Below are 22781 nucleotides of genomic sequence, written 5' to 3' on the forward strand. Positions count from 1 at the left end.
TGTGCATGATTAAAATGGTTTCCTCAAAAATAAACAGATGATATGTCTTACATTTCTGTCATGTACAACGGAAAATCAAGTACTTTTTTTCACGGTAAAATGTGAAGCGAACATTGTCTCTATTCCTGTAAGAAACTTTTTTTTGGGTTAATTTTCCTTTCATTAAAAAAAAAAAATTCCAGTAATCACATAAGTTCGCGTTTTAAAGAGCAAAGAATTTGAGCTTCTGCGGTGGCTATCGGGTGGAGTCACACACCATTTAGCTTTTCCTTTCAAGCCACAACTAGAGTTTCAGCTATGCCATGAATGGACATGCCAAGCACTTATGTGGCAAGACTAATCACTAGCTTACATGAAACAACATTTGCAGTTACACGCGGGGGTTGGGGAGAATCTGCCTATGTACATTCGTGTCTTGATGGATTACTGCATCTTAAGCAAGTCAAAGGCATCCGATCTGACCATCTCGCGCACAATAAACGTCATGGCAGTTGGTGACATCTGAATTAAATCTCACTAATCTTCACTCCTGATTGGCTGATGCAAGTCCAGCATCATCAGTTTCTTTTCTGTGAATTATATACTCTTGAAATCCACCAGGGTTTAAGTGTATTGATTTCTAAAGGAAGGAATGCTCTGACAAGTCTTCCACTGCAGTTGGATTTTCAGTGCAATCAAATGCTACATCCTTGCCACAGATGGGTCCCATTCAAAATAGATAGCCAAGGAAGAGGCATTTGTTATGCGGCCAAACAGCAGGCCATGTGGAAAAAGAATAAAAAGTCGTTTCTGACAGGAGATTTTCCCATTTTCTTTATTGCAGTTGGAAACGGCTAACCAGGTTTAGTGCAACACATGCACCAATGCTCTCCAAGCTGTTCGGCCCGCAGTGACTTTCTCAATCCCCCTTTAAAAGGAGTTCACCTGAACTTCAGACCAATCAGGTCCGAGCTGCAATTAGTGTCTACGAGACGCATTAAGCATCACACAGTAACAGTTTTGGATGGAGAGAAAGGTGCAAAAGTATTTTAACCTATATTCAATTGAATTAACTACAAGGAAAATGTATTTATGTTGATACAGACAAACATTGTCTTTTTGCAAATGTTCACTCATTTTAAATTTAATGCCTGCAACAATATTGCCCAAAAACCTGGGACAAGGTCGTGTTTACCATTGTTACATGCCCTTTCCTTTTAACAACACTGAGCAACAACACTGAGTGTGGGGGAAAGGACCCCCCCCCCCCCCCACACACACACACAAAATGGTGAGGTATTTTTAGAAGAGGCCCCCAGGCTACTCATGTGGTCCTTGCTGGCACCATGCTGGTGACACTTGCTATAAAACGTCTCAAAAGTTTACACGCTCTGTAGTACATGGTGCAATAATGGGAAGATAAAAGCACCCTTGGTGATAAATAGAACATAGTCTACAAGTGTGGCTCTCCTCATCGGGAAGCGTACGTCCTTGGCCTTTTCTGCTTTGCCTTGCCTCCTCACTCCTCTTCCCTTCTCCTCTCTGGCTGTTGACCTCGTCCAATTTCTTGTCCTTCTATTGTTAGACGTTGTACCGTTGTTTGTGCTCAGGCTATGTATTTATGTGCCAGTTGAGAGCTCATGTGATGCACCTTAAACTGGTTGAGGTTATGCATCACACATTTCCCTTTGTTTGAAAGTCAAGATTCACCTCAGAAAAAGCCAAATGGATAATGTTTTTTTTTTTTTGTAATGACCTTTGCGATTAACTAATGCCTAAATGTTGTGGGGGCTGAGACAGAATCCCATTCGAATCCATTTTGGTCAACATGACAAAAGCAAATGGTAATATTAGCGGAGAACTGTACATCCGTTTGATGGATTTTCAAAAGCATTTGCAACTTGTCCAAAGAAATGAGAAATTGTTTTTCTGCTTGCTGGTAGAGGGCGTTGACCACTCTACCACAGCCTGAGTCTTAGGAGGATCTGCTCTGAGCTGTCCCTTCTCAATGATAAACCCTAATAATTGAATGGTCTCAGGGTGGAATTTGCACTTTTCAGCTTTGATATACAATCTGTTTTCGATCCTTTACTTTAACCATGGGAGACCTAAAAGAATCAGAGCCGCGTGGGAGAGCGTGACAAACACATCTCCTTTGTTGTGATTTCCTGAGAGTTGTAGCTAGAGAGAACTGGTAGTATATGTGACCTCCATCAAGAGACACCCATCAAGATCAGTCACTCTGTAGGACAGCCAAGAGCTTCAACCATGCACGGATGAATAAAACACTCGTCAAGAGCCATAAAATAAAGTTTATGGCTCTTGAGGACTCACCAAATGACACCTCTCCTGATAATTCAAGTCTACGGACATCGGAAGCATGGCGAGGAACTTGACAGGGAGGTGAAAAACTCAGGTTGATCTCATGGATTTCTTTTGTAACTGAAATAAGTCCATCGGTGTCTGATTCCAGCTGAGTGGACTTGCGGGGTGATCATGAATGTCTTGTCGGACAGGCAGACACGTGATGACCCAGAAGACCGCAGACCGGTTCCTCCGACGGTCGATGTCGATCGTCTTAGCCACCGTGCAGGGCTGTTTACAACCATGCTCATGACGTCGTTCCCTCAAGTGACACACCTGATTCAAATGATCAGATCATCAGCAAGCTCTGCGGAAGCCTGACATTGAACCTGTTCATTTGAATCAGGTGTGTTGCAACAGGGAGACTTGGAAAACATGCAGGACAGCGGCTCTCCAGGAATTGAGTTTAAGACCCCTGGTCTAAGTGGATAGCCAGTGCAATGAGTTCCTCCAAGATGCGCTTTACTACAAAATGCAATCATGAAATCCGTTCTCAGCGGCCAAAATACGGAAAACGGTAGAATAATCGGCAACAGTTTGCTGACACTGAAAGCAGCCTCTCGGATGCTATAGCCCCAACATCTGCTGCTGTGGTGAATTTTGGGTTTCTGTGTGTTGACCCACAAGAAATAGACATTGACCAATGACCTGTATCTTTTAGGGAGTGGGGAAGAGTTTAGTTTTGAATGGAGAGTAAAAAAGGAATGACTTGCCTTCGTCTCGTCATCTCGCCAGTTACTGCATCTACACACTATTTCTGTTTTCAGAAGATTAACATTTTTACCGGTGACACGTGTCCAAGTAGTTGCGGCTAACATCTGTCAAATGTGACAAGTTGGGAACAATTAGTTTCGCCTCCAATTGCCTCATATTATTATTATTAACCCAGAATAAAAAAATTCCATTCTCATTGTTACGTAATGAAATGTTAACCAACAATCGACATTGGCATGCCATAAACTCCACCGTCACAAATGCTTTTGTAGTCGTGGCGCTAGACCAGGGACGTTCAAACCACACCATTTGCAGACAACGGTCCGTATTTAGCGACCAGTGGATTTGCCTGCATTATACAATCTACTTTCTACATTGGTTGGCGAGGACTGAAGAGAGTACAGTCGAAGAAAAGTGTTATCATCTCCCACTTTCTTGTTTTACACCAATCACCAGGCTTGAGGAATAATGGAATACAAAAAAATGTAACAGTATCCCGTTACAGACTAGTTACAGAATATAACACCTAATCAAGTCAAGTCAAGTCAACAGTATTTATAGAGCACTTTCAAACAGCCATCGCTGCATACAAAGTGCTGTACATGGAGCAATTTAACATGCACAATAAACAGTAAGACAAATCGGTAATAAAGGCGGTAGAAAGCACCAAACAGTAAAACCAAGAACAAATCTAAGTCATGCTGAGTCGAATGCCAAAGAATACAAGTGAGTTTTAATCAGATGATAGCACGCCCACGACCCCCCATGAGGATAAGCGGATCAGATAATGGTTGGATGGATGGACGGTGAACAATAGTCGTTGCGTCCATTTCCACTTCGTGACATGAAAACACATCTTTTCAATTAGGTCTACCCTTGAAATGCATCAATTTCAAAAACGGTTGTTCCCAATAAACTGGCAGAATGGCAATGCAACACAAGACCGTTTAAATCAAGTCCCCCGCTGTCCATAATTGATGATACATTAACATTCAAAAATAGCTGATGATCGTTACCCCATCACTTCCACAAGGTGGCATTCATTATCTACTACTGTAACTTAATGTATACTTCCATCCAGAAGACTTGAATGGATTACTACCACTGGGATTTCCGCAACTATCTTCATTTATTCAGAGCACACTGCAGGAAGTTTGATTGAAAGCATGTATCATTTTAAGATGGTTTTGAACAAGCGTATTCTTTGTCTCTGGACTACACTTTCTGAGAACCACCGAATGCATATATATGAATACGGTGGCACGGTGATCTACTGATTAGCACGTCCGCCTCACAGTGCAGAGGTGCAGGGTTCGAGTTCGGGCCTCGGACTGCCTGTGTGGAGTCTGCATGTTCACCCCGTGGCTGCGTGGGTTTTGCAGCATGCCCGCGACCCTCGTGAGGACAAGCGGCTTAGGAGGTTTATGTTTTTTTGAAGAGTCTTTTATTTATTTTGTTTTTGAGTTTACGCCCCCCCACTTACCTTTCCCTTCCAAAAATATTTCAAATGCATTTCAATGGATTTGCTATTCACGGGCCAGCCCAGCCCAACGAGTGTGGATTCACTGTATAGTTTGAAGTTGTAATATCAGCATCATTTTAATATTTTCTTTCACACATAAAAAATATGTCTATGAATATGAAGTCGACGTTGTGTATTAAATGCAGATGTAAATATCTAGAAATAAAATGAGAAATGCTGATCTTTTGTCTCATATTTGTCTGTTTTCAACCCAAATATTGTCATACGGCATAACTGAAAGAATTATCTTCACCTTTCCAATCCTTTTGGGGGGGGCGGCATTTCTTCATTATTCATGATTTACAAGTGAGAACAAACAACGGACACAACCAGACTGAGGCTGACAGGGAGTCTAAGTCTACGAGAAGCGTGTATGCATGAATGTGTGTGTGCGCGTGTGTGTGTGTGTGTGTGTGTGTGTGTGTGTGTGTGTGTGTGTGTGTGTGTGTGTGTGCGTGTGCATGTGTGTGCGCACGTGTTCATGATTACAAGGTGAAAGAGATTAAGAATGCATTTTCCACTCCCTCCCGTCAGTGTGGTTGAACCAGCTTGTAATTTCCTGGAGTAATAATTTGAGCGGAAAGTCAGTCACTGGGAAACTCCTGCTGCTGTTGCGGTTTGCAGGTTGGTATTTGGTTTTTGTGTGTGTGTGGGTTTTTTTTCAATTCTTACCCAATCACTTTAAGATTATAGGAATGGTTACAAAAACAAGCCCTTATATATTTTTTTCTGGTGGCTAACTGTATTTGTGTCATGTTGGTTTGCAAAGTTGGTTGCTTAATTTATCACTCATCCATTTTCTAGCCAGCTCATCTCGGGGTCATGGATGAGCTGGAGCCTTTCCCAGTTATCTTTGAGGGAGAGGTCGGGCACATCCTGAATTGGTCACCAAACGATCACACGTCACTTTTATAGACAAACAACCAGTGACATTATGGACTATTTGTCTTCAATAAATCTAAACTAATAACTGAAATTATTGTTCCTTGAAAAACAGCTCAAGCTCAGGTAGATAAGATGGAGTCTTTGTGAGCTGTTTTCAGATGTTTCTACAGATTGTCGATTTGATTCAGGCCTACACATTGAGTGGTCATTCTAACTCATGGATGTGTTTAGTTTTGAACCATTCCAGATTTTGCTTTATGCTTCAGATCAGTGTCATGTTGGAAGGAAAACCTCCATCCCAGTCTCAGGTCTGTTACTGACTTCAAAAGGTTTTCTTTGAAAATGGCTCCATCCATCTTCCCATCAACTCAGTATCTTTTCAATATGACTGATCGAACAGTGCTCCACCAGATCTTTAAAGCTTGTGAAATCTTTTCATATCCTAATCTTGCTTCCCCACAACTTCCTACTGCTGTTTGCACCCCAAATATTCTTTGAACAGACCACTCAGACCATCACAGTGCAGGTGCATTTATATTGAGACTAGATTACACAGAGGTGGACTCAATTTATCATCATCAGTCACTTCCGGAGTGAGTTGGCAACACTGACCGTAAAGGCGCCAAAGAAAGAAATGTATTCACATGCATTCACTTCCTTGTACTCATAGTTGAAATACTTCTTCCAATTATCTTTGGGTGATGTTCTAAAAGGCCTATTACTGATGCTAAAAGAGAACACTTAATAATAGTTGCAAAATAAGGAAATAAAAAGGCCCATTAAAATTGTTATGTCACATTCCGTCAAACCAAACCTGGGCAAATTACGGCCCGCGGGCCGGATGCGGCCCGCTGGTCTTTTTAATCCAGCCCGCCGATGGTTGGCACAGTACACAATTAAGGTTCGATGTAAATGATTGTATTCATTTCATTCAGACTTGTAATGACAGAAATTTCAACGCCAGGTGGCGCAGTTACTTGAAGTTGCAGAGCACAGGGAGGGAGGGGGAGACGATACGGAAGCCCGCAGTAGTAGCGCTAAATTAAGTAACTCCGCTTGATACGACGGAATAAGTGTGTCCGCGCCGCTATTTTCAATCATTGATACCAAAACGACGACATGCAAGTGACTCTTTATTGCAGCGAGTTTCACTGGAATTGCGAACATTTTTACATCCTGTAGATCATGGCATCCAAACGAAGAGGAACAGTAAGTGAAGTGCATCTGATTAAACGAAGCGGGTTACAAAGTACGAAACATTCAAGAGACGCTTGGAGTCTGAAAGACTCAAATCTACGAGACTTTGAAAAACAAGGAAGCGATTCTTGCTCAGTCCGATTCTGGGTGTTTCCATGCTCAGGGTGAATTGTATGCGGCTCGACGGACAGTCGAGTAAATAAACGTTTCCTGAAATGGTTTGACTGTTATCGTGCTAAAAACATTCCGCAAACTCGACCGCTAATAAGAGAGCAATCGTTTTCTGTAGCGGTATGGGCATCGAAGACTTCGAAGCGTCCCGTGGCTGGCTTCAAAAGTTCGATGCACGACATCAGCTGAGCAACGCTGTCTTGTGTGGTGATCGAGGGGAGGTCAAGTTCGAGACAGGGAGTGGAAAGAAAGCCACCAGGTCTTTTACGTGTCTCATTTGGGAGAAAATAGTCCTAATTTTGTTATATTTTGTCATATACCTGTACTGTATGCTGCAGTTTATGGCAATATATTGTTGCACTTTGATGCTTGTGTAAGCTTTTGTTAAATTGTTAATTATTATCATTTTATATTTAAGCATTATATTCTTTTATGTTAGTTACCTTAATTATACTCAGTTTAATACGTCCTGAAATATTATGTTGCTTACATGTGATTGGGGAAGAAAAGCAGGAAGGTGGGTCGTTACCGGAAGGGGGAGTGTTCGTTTGAGAGTTAGGAGGCAGCCGTTGGAAAATAAAGAAAAAAGAAAGAGCTGTGTTCAAACGAAGTCGTCCTCTCCTTTTTGCCCATTCTAAACGTAGAGCAATTCTTCTAAAACCTACGAACCCCTTAACTTACACTTGTGTTGTCACACATGTATGTTGTTAACATACTTGGGCGTTCATCACAGTTGTTTCACTGTTCTCATTAAAAAAAAAAAAAAGTATGGTAATACTTTAATGCTTTTGTTCTGTTGATGTTTGGTATGGACTGTCAACATACACATTTTTTTTTTATATGTACCATATCTTGTGCTGACCCGGTCCACCTGTCAAATTTAGAAATCAATGTGGCACCCGAGCCAAAAGGTTTGCCCACCCCTGGGCTAGATTGATCTCTCCTGAACAAGAAAAAAAAATCAAAACACTGAAACATGCTTGCTTATATTTTTTCTACATTGTTTGGCAGTTAGGACAAAAAAATGTGAGTTCTGTTACATTATTACTGGCACACAAAGACGTGCTATCTTCATGGGAAATTTAAAATCAGAAAGCATTGTAGTGTTCATCTTACTGATAAAGAGTTACAAGTGTTGCACAATTAGAATTGTTTTGCATAATTTCACTGAAGAAATCATTTTTCTGTAAAATAACTGCACTTTCATTATCTAGAAATAATACATACTCTTATCAGCTTCTGTAAACAATGTCATTAACTTATTTCAACGTAGAAATAAAATCGAAATCAGGAGTAGATTTCTAACTTTTGGCCCGGCCCGCCACAATATTTTCTGCTTCTCATTTGCCCCCCCCCCCCCCCCCGGGGAAAATAATTGCCCACCCCTGCGTCAAACGGTACAAAATTGACTTCGATTGCTTCTCAGTGCGGGCGAGGCATGATCCAAAACAGAATATGAAAGCAATCTAAAGTCTCAAGGCAGCAATGATGAAAAAAAAAGAAACAATGTCTTTTAAAAATAAATATGTTTAATAGTTACACTAGAAACAACAAAAACAGTATTAATATTGTCAAAGAATTTACAGCACAAATAAATATATTAATGTGAAAATATACCCCAAAAAATTGTGGCTGTAAAAACTCAACACAATTGTTTTATTTAAATACAAAAAAAGAATGTTCTCATCAAACGAGGACTTGAGAGGCATTGCCTCTGACCCAGCTGATAGGAGTGAACTGAGTCTTGGGACTTTAGTTTGAGGGTGGCAATATCAGGATTTACTGCTGGCTCACATGGCTGATAAACAGTCTTGCAACTGGCAGAAAAAGGCTCGTTGTGTAATGTGTGGCGTTGGGAAACATTTGCCTCAATGTTTGGAGTGCTGTACATGTCATGTATGTCATGCCTCATCTATTGCCTGAACTTTTTACATACGATACTGATTTGAATTCGGAAAGTGAGTTGACCTCTTATGGTAACAATTCAATTGCAAAGTTTGCATTTCCTCATGATGGGGTGTCCTCCTGGTTAAACAAAATATTTGAGTGACACTTGTGCTTGTCAGAAAAGCCAGTGAAAGTACCGTGCCAGTTCACCACCTTCAGACTAGAGCCCGACAGACGAGAATCTTCACACAATTAGGTCCAAGCTGAGCAGCAGCAGCAACTAGACTCCTTCAGTCCTGAATATGACGTGTCTCCGGGCAAGCAAGTGCAAAACCACATGTCCATTGCCCGAGTCCCGAGTCCAAAATGAAAAGCACCTGTGCTGGTGCATCATCCGCGCATACTTGTGACTGGGGTTTCCATCGGTCAAATGCCCCATTATGCCCCTAAACCACGCACACACACACACACCCTCCCCCCTCCACCCCACCCCGCAACCTTCACACCCCCATTCGGCTGTTGAGTAACATAGCTTCAATTTAAAAATCAGGAATGTCAAAGCTTTGTTTTCAGTCCTTTCCCACCCCACAAAAATCCACAGTCAAACATGTTCGATCTCAAGGCAGATTGAAAGGGAAAAACTAAAATCACTGTAACAATTCATATAAATATTATAATACAGAATACTGAACACATTCTATAAATTAAATGAAATTTGAAAAAGGGATATCCAGTAAGTATATACAGACCGTTACCAATAAATTGCTCTGCTGTGGAGGCATGACTATTTCTTTGGAGCGCAGACAAAGTCATTGAATACAACAACAGCATGGTTCGGGGGGGGGGGGGGGGGTCCTAGACTGACCTATTCTCAGCTCATCTAGTCACTACCCTTTGTCATATATACCTACATTAATATCCCTTTAGCATGGTCTCAAAACATGTTGTGAAATTAACACAATGTCTAAATAAAAAATACAAATAATATACTGTGCATGTCAATAAAAATATCTTTTCCAACCCCAAAAAGTTGTGTGATGGAGGCAGGACCAGACAGGTAGTGGTTTGACACCTTTACACCCTGACAAAACGTTTAACTTTCCAAACGAGCATCATAGGTCGTTTTCGCCCAGATTCCGATCAAACTTTCTTGGCGAACCTCTCTTTGGGTTCATGCCATCGTCACTGAACTTCTATTTGGGAAGAAGGTCACATTATTCGTCACCACAGCACGTAACCTGTGTCAGCAGTTGTGTCAAATTCTGTCGTTATATTCTCACATTACCTGCTGTCGCGTCCTACAGTACAGACAAAACGTCTCATCATGTCACAGAGAAGAACACGTTGGGAAACCTGCCATACAGTTCAAGTGCCGCAGGTATCCCCATCAGAATTTGGTGATCCAGCCGCTCCCATTCGGGCCCTTCAGGCAAGATCGGCTTTTGTTGGATGACATTGTGGTCACCGAATTTTCCAGAATGCGAGACGTATATCGGGTTCATGTCCACAGCAGACCAGCATCCAGTGAAGTCTTACATAAAATAAAGTAAAATGTATTTTCCCCAATTTTATCCGGGAGCTCTGTCACATTTTCCCATTCACACGCCGACAGCGCATTCGTTTTAAATAGTAGCAGCAATACACACTGTTGATGTACTGTACTTAGAGTATATGCACATATATATATACATGTATATATATATATATAGCGTTAGATGGAAAAAAGACGGTGGCAAGATCAGAATGGAGAAGGTCCTGTCTTGCATTGTCCTTGAGTGTCCTTGCAGGGAATGCATCCTCAGATTTCAAAGTGCTGTGCGAAAAAGAATTCCTTCATAACAGTGTAGTCTGCACCTCCTGGTCTCATCTCCTCAGTTTGTCACATCTGCCAAAGAAGAAACAGAAATCTGGTTCAGTGCTCGGAGGCCGATTTGTCTCAGAGTAGAGTATGTTCCATGAGATTACAAATGCAAAGTGCATGCAAATATGTAACATTTTGAGACAAGGGCAAAGACAGAAAGGAAAGATGGAGTGTGTGTGGCAGGAAGGGGGGCTAAGCATGGAGCCTGTAAGGCTTTCTACCTTTTAGTTAAAACCTTCATATCAAATGATCATGTTGATTTCAATGTGACAAAAACGGGTTTGCAGCTGAGGCTTATAAAGAGAACTATAAATCGGGAGGGATCTGAACATCCGCCACCACCACATCTCCTGACCGCAAAGCAGCCTGTGAGAATCATGTCATGGTGACGTGTGTGGTTCTCTAAAACCAGATCAGTGTGGGGGGCCCAGTATGGGGGGCCAGTGGGCTCTGAGGTCATATAAGTGACTGGGTCAAAGGAGGTCACGTAGCCTTGTTAACTACAGGCTGCAGCCCGACCACCTCTCTTTTTGGGTGTGTGCTTCACGGCCGACAGAGGGGATGACACGACTTTAACTCAACTGCATTATCATTTGAATTCATGGATGGAACACGAGGATAAAGAAGCAAGCAGCATGGCTATCAATGCATTCATGAATGCACAAATAATCATTAAAATGGATAACCGTGAATCCTTTTAATATGCTACAAGCGTGTAGTATATGCAGTCTACTTTAACATTTGTCCACCAAAAAGGAAAGCAAGAAAGAGATCATCTCGATTGTGACGAACTACATTGAGCGATGTTTAAACTTGGCTGCTTTTCACGATGAATTGCGAATATCAATGTAACTTTGGCTGCCTGTTTATATGACAACACGGTTGTGTCGGGTCAAAATGCTAACTTCTTAAAAATGGGTCTCTCACTTTAAAACATGCACCTTCATCAGTGGTTCTACAAACGGCTGGCATGCATGAGCCTGCTACATTCAGGTCTGCATTTGCTCTCTAGAAAAAAACGCTTTTGGTATTACTTCTCTGGAGAACTGTACATCATTTACTGTGACCAGAGGAGAGACATTGTGCTCATAACTCAAATTTTCAAATAGAGCCTGGCTGAAAAGAGCCAAAATCTGCAAGTGCCCGGGATTGGTTTACCTATGCCAAACTGTGAATGTGTGCTGGTCCACTGTTTACTTTTGGATGACACCATGAGAATAAGCTATTGGTGGACATGCACATGGAAAGTGTTGTCAGCATTTTTTTCCATGCATAAAACTTGAAACATAAATGCATGCAAACGTGAATATACACTTTGTGGCCTGATTTGATGGAACCAATCAAGCCCCTCGACAGGCTTGCTTGCTCCTCAATGCCTTGAAACCAAATAAAAAGTCATGAATGAGATTATGATTACGCATGAGTCTAATTAGAAAATGGAAAACCCGTGAGGAGTACAGTTAGTAATGTCCGATAATGTTTCTCTCTTATCTGACAATACGCTAACCCAAAACATAATCGAATTTGGGATTGTTGCAATAATAAAACAAAAGGATCGTAATAGATATTATCTTTGACGAGTGAGTCTGAACATGACTAACGGTCACGTGCACCCATTTTCAATCGAACATTGAGCTTTGAATTCAAATGACATGTCACAATCGATGACCACTGCTATTACTTCCGATGCCAACTGGGGTCACGATAGCATTCGACAAGACAATGCAAGCACTGGGAAGAAGGCAACTGCAGCATTCACGTGTGCAAATACAACACAGCACCATAAAGCAAGGGGGCAAAGCATGCTTAAGCACAGTGGTGGGTGAAAAGATGAGAAGCTGGGAGAACCTTTTTTTTTTTTTTTTTTTTAAGCACTTTGTTTAACATGTGCATGGAAAAACAAACCTGCAAGTTCTTTCGTTTAATTCAAGCTGCCTGGACTTGCAGTCTAATTGTGTGAATTTGCAGGAGCATTTACAGGTGAGAGGGTCCTGCACAAACAAGCGCTTTCTTCTCTCTGAACAAGGCGCACAGTGGCTGCAAGGGAAGCAAAAAGGAGAGACAAAAGAGATAGAGAGAGAGAGAGATCTAAGCTACAGCGCAAAGTCTGCAGAAAGGACAGACGCAGACACTCATGCAAAATACCGAATTGCTTCTCTTCTCAAATCCCAGCCTCCCCCCCCCCCGCAACCATCATCTCCTTTCTCAAGATGGTTGAGTGAAAAAAATGTCTGCACGCGCAAGATTTGTGGCTGCGATTTAACATTGCAGCGGTTCGACTAATCCGGCAACTCTGGGATCCTTGTGCCCTTTGACCCCTTTGTTTGATCTCCTCCAGGAGAGACACAAGTTCATACATGGTCATCACGTGTCAAGCTTAGTATCCTTGCTGACTGGATTTCATTTTTTGCGTCACTGGCAATTTTGTTAAGGGGCTTCGGCGAACCCACCGAGTTTACTTTGCATGATACGCCACAAAACACGCAGAATAGCCGATGTCAACAAACCCATCATATCACCGCTACTTGTAGCAGGCATCCAACGTCAATTAAGCTGGAGTAGACGTTGAAGCCGTCACTGCGTCTGTTAAATTGCTCTCCCAAGATGCAAGGTCAGAATTGAGACAAAACAAAGAACTCACTTGATATATTGGGGTTGTTTGGTGGATATAGTGAGACTGTAAAGAGGAATGCTTTGTCTTACATCCAGCCATCGTGATCAATTCTGTATCGCCTTCTCAAACGACGGTCTGAAAACAGATGCCTAATGACCCATAGCATTCAACTTATCAGTAAAACCTCAAGGCTACAAAAATCCACCACATGCCTTTACTTCGATTTATGTAACACTTGCCTGTTGCCTGCAAATACAGCTATCACTGGAGACACGACAGAAGATAAGATGCACCGAGAGTGTGGCAAACAGTTATCGAGGCGGGACAAAACAGACCGAATAACGGCATACGCATTCGAGATTTGATCATATAAATCTTCATGTTGGTACTTTTCCTTCAGTTCTCTCTATTAGCCTTGAAAAACAGAGGTGAAATCAAAGGCAAATGACTTTGAAGGCGCAGCAGGCGGGTTCGTGCTGGGAGAAATCAATCAAATCGAGAAGAAACTAATCAACCAGTCGCGCGTCTGCTTTCTCATCTAGTCGCGTCATTACCAGGGTGGAATATTGATCCAAATAACGGAGGTGAAACAGGATGTACTGTATGTCTCCGTGACGAAAGATGCATGAGGGCATCCGCTTTACGGCGTTGTCACGTCAAAATAGCTTATTACGCGCAGAGCGAGAGGTAACCCACCAACATGGCAGGGCGAAGCTTAGGTCAGTTCAGCCTCACAACAAAAGGTTTTGACTTTGGTAATCAGATCTCATCGCTCCTTGGCTTCCAGCACTTCAACTTTCAAGACGCCGTCGTACAAATCAGCGGTCGCACGCTGCCCTTATCTACTTCAAAAGCCTGGCCTACTTAGAGGTGGGAAGGACGGATATTTGTAAATGTCACCGTATTAATAAATGTGACTGCATGTGGAGTTGCGGGTTTAACGGTGGAGTTTTATTTAAATTTAGATTGACCTAAATCTTATTCATTGCCTTGAACTGTACAAGCCATGCTGATGAGATATCTTGAATCTGTGAAGAGTATTCTTCTGCTTTGTCGTCGTAAATTGGGAAGTCCGATGTGAATCACTTACTGTATGTGGACCTGTTCATGTGGTTGGACTGTATCTGACATACTGACTGACTGACTTAAAGTGTATTGAATTGACTCAATTTTATTTTGTCAGGTGGTTGCACAAAATAAAATTACCAGTATATGGATTCAAATACATTGTTGAAGTAGACTATACATCTACGGAAAAAAAAAATCCTAATCCAGATGATTTTGTGTGCAGCCACTTAACAAAATAAAATTGAGTCAATTCAAAACTATAAAAACATTTTTTTTCTTTCAGTGTGTGTGTGTGTGTTTGTGTGTGTGTGTGTATCAAAACCTGAACTGAAAATGAAGTGATGATGGCGGAGCTATCAAAAGACGCAGTGGTGTGTGTCAACTGATTTAACCGACAGGGTGTCCACTCATCACTCTTTTCATCCTGTATTTGCACCGCTAAAAATATAACTAGGTTAAGTGCCCGACACCTGTTGCCACAATTAGACTGGGGAGGTAGTTGAGGGGTAGATTTGTGGAACTGGAGTCGCAGCGCAGACGGCAGCGGGTGGTCCGCAGTCTGCAAACTATGCCTCCGTCACTCCCACTGTTACAGCCACCCCATGAAACTAACGCTGCCATAAAAAGAGCCAAGTGACAGCCCAGTGAACATGGGTGGAATACAGTCTTGAAAAGTGCTGCACTCTCCCTTCAATACGCGCATATACACTCAGAATAAATTCATTGTTAGGACTCCGGCTGACAGTGTGAAATTAATTTTTGACAAAATGTGTCTTGATGCAAATGAGACAACAGAGCACCACAAGTGAAGGTCCTATTGATTCAGTCGCAACTGGTTCTCAAGGTGAACATCGTGATCAAGGAAGTTGAGCTCCAGTACATTCATGCGGCCTGCCACTCTGAAACAACTTTTATCTTTGATCTGCTCAAAACGGATCAGAACGGTCGAGCAACAAGATTTATGTTTCATAACGTCTAACACAAAAGTGCGCATTTGGCCTGGATTGTGTCTGTTGGAATTTCTAAATTGTAGCACAGCCATGGACACGTCACTTTTTGGTAAACCAAAATATGTCCCAAATGTGCCCGCTGACCGAACTAAAGCAACAAACAATTGCTATGTTCCCCAAACTTTATTGGTTGACACGAACAAAATCTCACGGCATACCACCAAACAAAATGTCACAAAAAGGACAAAGACTGCCTGAAGCAATGGTCACCTCTTCTCAATTTACTCACACATTGACAACTTGTCAGTGTGAGATACGGATCTGTTCAATTGAACACAAGCTTGATCTACTCGACAGAAGCCATTTATCGGTATTATTCTCTTTTAGGAACGGTAACGAGTGGCTACACAGGATTATCGCGCTTCTGCCATCTAATGGAGGAGCATTGATGTCGACTGCCGGTCACTATATGTCGCTGGTATCGATAGATGAGCATCGACATCTTCATAAATTAATAAAGACGAATCGTCTGACAATTTAAGTGAAATTGAGTATTCCGCGGCACACGCGATGGCACACTCGTATGCCACTGGTTGAGAATCACTGAACTATTGAACCAAGTTAAGAGGCGTTTAATGTCAATCGCGATTAACAGTTAGGTTTAAATGGAATTATTCCCATTGTTTTGTTGTATTGTGTCAAAGCCAGACGGCACAATTCATTCATCTTTAGTCAAACCATATGACATAATGGGGAAAGTATGCGTGTCTGCTTTTCTTCCAGCACAAGTGTAGGAAGCTATCCAACCAAAATCATAGAGCTTAAAAAAAACAGTAACCCGTAATATCCCCCGCCCACACACACGCAAACCCTCAGAATATTTAAAAAGAAAAAAGCGTAAAAACTCACAACATACTTACTATTCTTTTTCTTTCTTTGCTTGAACTTCGGGCTTTAGTCTGAAATGAAGAATGGCACATACCCAAGCGATTAGGATTTTTTTTTGCTCTTGTGATGAAATTGAATGAAAATGCGGGCTGTCTCACCTGCAGTCACACTTTTTATGCTCTGTGAAGCTCAGTTGAATTTTATGTTGCGTGACCAGTGATCTGATCCGCATTACCTTCAAGGAAAACAGCACATGACAAAGAAATGATCAGCTTCATGCGAACTTTTCCACAAGGTTGCTTACGGAGACAAGTGTGTAGACCGTACGCCCTCGCCGCTCCCTAATTGAAAGACTTGACGACGTGCGTGTCTGTGCAATCATGTTTTCCCGTATTTCTTCAACCATCACGCATGCCAAAGCGGAGTCGTGCTAAGCGGGCAGGAGGGGCTTCGACCACACGGACATGGTTGTAAACATTACGGCGGAGTAAACAGCATATTTGAAATGCCGTGTCTTGCTGCTTCAATTTCTCTTCCCTGAAGAAAAGCTGGTAGCTCGGGAAAAACGTGCAGACAGTGGCCTGGCATCTTTTCACATGAAATTAGCTGTTGGATTGAAAAGACATTTTCCATTTGCGGTGGTTCTCAAAGCAGTGGTACATGGGCTGCCACTCGCGCTGCGCCAAAGTATCGCTGAATTAACCGTGCGAAATATTTTGGTGGTTCTGCCCTTTTTTTAACGAGGTCAAGTACATTTGTTCGGTACACTTCAGTTGCATTTAACTTTCAAGTAATTATGCCACATGGAATTTTTAAAACATTTATTCATTTGCAATTTGCATTTAACTTCTGTCTGCAATATTTTTGAACTGAATCCCTATTTAAGGGAGTACTTTTTTCTCTCCTATTTCCAAATGCCGTGTTAATGTCGAAACGCTTAGGGCTACTATGCTGCTATATTTTAACGTTGATGATGATGGTGGTACACCAAGTGTGTTATAAGGAAAACGTTTGAGAGTATTGTATTTTACATTTCCAGGGCAAAATCACAAGCTTTTAAACATGTCTTCCGTTCCATTCTCTAATGATGCGTAGTGTTGGATTTAATTGTCATCATCATACTGCATGGAACGTTCGAGAGTTGATTAATATACAATGTCAGTCCTTAATAACCCACAGCAGAAATAAACTTGAATTGAATGTGAGATGTTTTGCTGCTGAATTAAGAAATCGATGCACACAAGTGACAACGGACCACGCTTTTCCCATGTTTTTCATCTGTGCTATTGACCAAGCGGACAATTTAGGTTTGTCCACCCTCAACTCACTTGTAACGTAACATTGCGGGTTTCAGATGGCACGCACTCCATCGCTTCATCGTTGCAGCAGCCTCCACACCGAGTGAGGACGACACAGGAAGGCGTGTACGTGTGTTCGGTGTCCTCCGGATACTCCTGGGAGATGTCCACAAGAATCTCTCTGGGCTGGCACCTACTCTTCATGATGACATCTGTCAGTTGGATAACTGAAAAAGAGGAGACATGGATTTTAAATATCACTGCAATGAAGCAATTACAGTCATCTTAATTGCCATTAGTTATCCTGTGAGATTCTCAGCTTAGATATCGCCACAGATATCTAATATCCCGTAGCTGTGACGGGTTAACACACTGTCAAATTTAGTTTGGGCTCAACAATTCTGCTCTGAGGGAGGAACAAGAGATGTCATCGCTTTAACAGGAAACACATTTTTCATGCATTATTTAGTCGGTGTAAGACGTCAGTTGAAAGTTCAAATGTACACCAAACCAGACCAAAAAAAGTGGGGTGGCCGCAGTTTTAACATGTACGGATTAATTCAGTGGCTTGTGTTAAATTTAGGGATGCACTGACATCACTTTTTTCAGAACAAGTACTTATATTTCAGTCCTCGCCAGTACCAAGTAGCGATACTTGATAATGCATTACGTGTTGAAATTGTGATAAGAATGTGTTTACCATGAATTATTATTCAGTTATATACATTTCAAATACGATTAATTAATCAACATGACATTGTTTCACATAAATAAATATGCTTATTAAAGTACAGGACTTTGTTACAGCTGTGGTTGTTGTTGAAAGGGTGCCATGAATAAAGTTGAGTTGATCTGAGTTAGATGGTGTCTCGGTTTGAAGGGGCACAATTTGAAATCAGTACCATAGAAAAGAGGCGAAGGACGTAGCATCTGGCGGATAAACATAGGAAGCCATGTTACCTCTTTGTGTTACAACTACACAGTAAGTAAAAATGGGAATACAAGACTGCTTCTTGAGACGACTTGAAGTCATCAACTCAAACCGTGAAAGGAAAACTGCAGTGTCATTTATTCGACCACACACTAAAGACTTCTCTTTACCGGTACTCAACATGCCATGCCGCAGCATGGTCTGCCACCCGGGCTGCTGGCGGCTACGTGACTGGAGTGCTGCTGGCTCGGCTGGAGCCAAGCAGCACGTTGCGGAGCCAAACTCTATGTGCTCGCCTGATCCCACCTGCCTCTGTCGCCACTCGAGTGGGGTTAATCATCTATTTTGCAGAGCATATAACTTAGTTATCTAAAAGTGTTGTCATCCGTGTCCTTAAAAGTATCTCCGCACGGCTGGCATGGAAATCATACACCAAGCTGGTCATGTCGTATCGGTGTGTAGTAGCGAAGCATTTTTAGGAGTACCGAGTACTAATTACCGGAATTGGTATCGGTGCATCCCTCGTTAAATCACGACTCAGTCAATATAACAAAGGTCGGCTCAGTCGTGCCTCCCCTTGTGCAGCCAAGAATAATCCACTCAGTAGTCCATCGGACTGAGCCATCAGTGACCCTTTCTAAACTTCTGACCCTGGTTAGTCAGGGCAGCCTCAACTCAGGCACTGTGGCGCCAAGGGTCATCGCTGACATGTGACCCTATAAGCCCAACGCTGTGTTAGATGAGTATTTGGAATAATGCCAGTGACTTAAATGTGAGCCAATTGATGTTAATGATGTCTACAGATCCCTTGAATCCTAATTGAAGAATTCACTCGAATTGATTGACTGCACCAGTTACCAATTCAATAGGCTGACCTCAATGACCCACCAACGATGACTCATTGCACGTTCTCCAGCCATATAATGACTCAAGCACCAAAGACAAACTGCTAAAACTCAGTGGTTGCTCTTGTCAATCTGACAGGTGGTCTGATAGCGTTTGAAGAGGCAGAGGAAGTCTGCCACCTGCGTGCTCTTGAACTTCACAATCTGACACTATCACCCCAATAACAATCACATGACCCTGTGCCTTTGCTCAGAGATGATGTCTGCTGCAGCCAATCGCGTGTCTACATCCATCACCGTTCAAAGGGTCCAACCTTGGCCTAAGCACAACAGTGTCACTGTCAAACAAACACACATATGACACTAAACCAAGGCTGACTGCAGATGTATTGACTGGGCGGCTGCTGCAACAGAGTCACTCAAATGAAGCCACACAAACTTCCTCCCAACGTGAATTATTATAGATATCACGGCAGTGCAATCTGCACCTCTTTTATAGGGACTCCAAAGTCCCAAGTCAGACCTTTAGCCAGCCTGGGAACTGTGACAAATGTTTCCTTAAGACAGAAATGTGGAATACTGTATTTAAAAACAAAGCTTTACACACACACACACACATTTTATTCTATATACTGTACATATCATGGAAGATATAAATGTTTATTATACGTCCACTAGGTGGCCCTATATCCATCTGGCCTTGTCGTAGATGAAAGAACTTACTTTTTTATTTTAAGCCAAGAAATGGAGCACTCACCTTCATTTTTACTCTTATCCACTCCCTTGTTAATGCTGGCAGTCTGCAAGAGATACACAAGAGCCCGTGTGTGTCATTATCTTGAAATCAGTGCAGCACATATATATATATATATATAGATGATCGAATCCATACATTAAATGTAAACAGCACATTTTATGAAGATACACACACACACACAACTATTTTTTAAGAGTTGCCCTAGATGCGGTTTTAATTAATGTAAGCGTATAACAACACAGATTCGTAATCAAAACGTCACGTTGTCAAACTGTGAAAGGCGTACCGAGAAGCCATTTTTGTCTATTGTATGTGTGTTTGCTCACGTGGGCAAAGAGTCTGCGCCTTTTTTTGATGGTGAGAGAAAGGTGACGTGACGACATGCTGCATCATCCGTTTACCTAATGTGGCTGCTGCAATTGACCGAAGGTATTGCGTGAGAAATTCTGCGTGGGGAAACGTGGTGTGAAGGAGGTGGGCATCCTGCAGGGAGGCCGGCTAGGTGAAACCGAATCTCAGTTTCCACATATTCCGAATCACCGTGGGGGAAAAATAGAACGGGACTGAACTCGTGGGCATAATAGCTGAGAGGACTGGATCAAATAATGCACTGCGCGCGTAGTGTATAATTCGCTCGGCGCTCGACGTAACTCTCGCGAGCGCTCATCAGTCAAGCAGTTAGAATGACAGCTTGTGCGTAGTCTCCTTTTTGAGTTGATGATTGAGGTTCCTAATATGAATTGTATGCGAAGGTCTTGCTCGGTATCGAAACAAACGTGCCGTGTTGCCTTTTTACTTGATCATTTTCCCCCTCGTGCTTTTAATTAATTCCAGCCGTTATGGGTCTTGCCTCATAGCAAGGTGGTCTCTGGTTCGATTCCAGTGTCGGCCACTTTTGACACCTGACTTCGGGGCGGGGACGGGGGTAGGGGAAAGCGGTTTTCTCCCTTATGTATGTTCGGTTTCCACCCACAATTAAACAAACACGTAGACAGTTGACTGACCAAGGCGACACGGTTGCTGCTGCACCTGGGATGGGTTTGAGACAGAGAACCATTTTCTTTGTACTTTTGCACGTACGTGACAAATAAATACGATTATTACGGACATATTTCAACGCTCGGTTCATTGTGTCGAACGTAAATTGATGGAATGCCACAATGGAAGTAGCCTATTATCTCGCCGGTGACGGGGCACATGCTCTTTTGCCACAGTGATGACGTTATAAATGACATTGCAGTTGCCATTGAAGCAAATGTTTTCCGGAATTACAGATGTAATTACGTATTCATCGGCAAACTGGAAACATCTACACCAAACAATTTGAAATAATTGACTTCCTTGAGACTTCTTGCAACATACGCCAAGTACGATACCATGCAATTAGTTATCAAGTTATTAATCAGTTATAGTTAGAGTAACTGCTCTGTGTAAAACTTACCTTTACAGTGGATAGGTGAAGAACCGCTGCCAGGAGAATTTGTACCAAACTAAAAACAATGTTCATGATTGTAACTCCACAAAAAGTCTAAAAAGCCCAGGCGTCAGTTAAAATGCTAATAAAACAATGTGTTTTTTTAAAAGAATGAGCAAACAGTCAAAAAATAATAATATTATTTAAAAAACGCGGCAGATTTTTGCTATAGTGAAAGCGAATCCATATCTTCCGGGCGCATGTGGCACGGTGTTGTCTCCTCGCAGGCAATGTTACCATCCAACAGGCATTGCTCATCCACAGACAAAGACGCTGTGTTGGGGTCTGAAATCCACAGGGGAACAGATCGATCCTCCACATACGTTCAACTCTTGATAAAGGAAGCGGATCAGCTCAGCAACTTTGCGCGCCGGTTGTTTTACACTCCCGCAACAGCATGAAGGAGCGTGGCAGAATAAGAGCAGCGTTTGTCGGTATTAAGTGATCCAATTTCCCCCCCTTTCTTCACGCCTTTTGTCGTCCCTTATTCAACCACAGTCTCGGTCTTCTCTTGTTGTCTGTGGTTGTTTCTATAGTAAACACAGACGTCGGCTTGTCACCGGCTCAGCTCAGCTGTACCAGGTTGTCTAGCGCCCTATGTGCTCTAGGTGGTAGGCGCCGGGGTTCACTGCTTATTATTAAAGGTGCAGGAGCATCAACGAGCCTGAGGCTCGCTTTGGAGGCGGGGCAACGAAGAACAGCCAATAGGAGCATCTAAAACCAGAGCTGTTCGTCATTGAGGAAACCATTATCTCAGCCAGGATGGTTTTTCCAAGTGGACGCAATTAACGATATCCTGGCCAAATGGGTTTACATTGAAAAAAAAAAGACGATGGAAGTAAGGATTTGTTTTTCAAAGGTAGAAAATAATGACAATACCAAAGTCAGTCTCTTACCATACATGTTTTACTCTATTACTACTTTTGTGTGTCATTACTTGCTAATAACTACGACTTTAATTCAACATTTGGTCATCTTATGAATGGATTTTGGATTGAATTTATACTTTCGAACATGTCTAACTATCAAAATGCCATCCCTTTCTTTTCTGCAAACATTTATTTCACTTTAAGAATGCACAATAATGGACCATCTAAGCACATTTCACATTTTTAAATTTCATGGATCCCTCATGACAGTGAATCTGTGTTCATGCAAGCTTTTTAGACAAAACACAATCTACACTAAAGACTGTGATGTTGTCACCAAACCCAGAAAATGTCTCAACACAGACATTACTTGTCTGTTTATTTACTGTATATAAGTTTCATTTAAGCTTTTTTTTTAGTAAGCTGACCTTTCATTTTGAGAATGAATCAACAAACATTTTTCGGACTTGTTTCGATTCAAAATAGTGCATCCATTTTGGCACACAG

At 42.1% G+C, this 22781-nt stretch overlaps 1 protein-coding gene across 1 annotated transcript; it reads right to left on the reverse strand.

Moving 5' to 3' along the window:
* Positions 1-8341: 8341 nt before the first annotated feature.
* On the reverse strand, positions 8342-22021 carry LOC147203504 (vascular endothelial growth factor A-A-like). Its single transcript, XM_086113897.1, has 7 exons — positions 21373-22021; positions 19932-19974; positions 17429-17625; positions 16259-16335; positions 16133-16171; positions 12486-12617; positions 8342-10604 (listed from the first exon to the last, which is right to left on the reverse strand). The coding sequence occupies exons 1-7, from the start codon at positions 21436-21438 to the stop codon at positions 10583-10585; spliced, it is 576 nt and encodes a 191-aa protein (XP_085970023.1). The 5' UTR covers positions 21439-22021; the 3' UTR covers positions 8342-10582.
* Between the last annotated feature and the right edge of the window lie 760 nt (positions 22022-22781).

Source organism: Hippocampus guttulatus, chromosome 6 (genome assembly GCF_054856545.1).
Source record: "Hippocampus guttulatus isolate MCC_2025c chromosome 6, RoL_Hgut_1.0, whole genome shotgun sequence".
Taxonomy (NCBI): domain Eukaryota; kingdom Metazoa; phylum Chordata; class Actinopteri; order Syngnathiformes; family Syngnathidae; genus Hippocampus; species Hippocampus guttulatus.

Coding starts and splice junctions, on each gene's coding strand:
- LOC147203504 (XM_086113897.1), bottom strand. CDS start 21,438: ATGAACATTGTTTTTAGTTTGGTACAAATTCTCCTGGCAGCGGTTCTT. Junction 16,336..17,428: donor CCCGCAATGTTACGTTACAA/GTGAGTTGAGGG, acceptor TTTTCCTTGAAG/GTAATGCGGATCAGATCACT. Junction 16,172..16,258: donor CATAAAAAGTGTGACTGCAG/GTGAGACAGCCC, acceptor TCTTCATTTCAG/ACTAAAGCCCGAAGTTCAAG.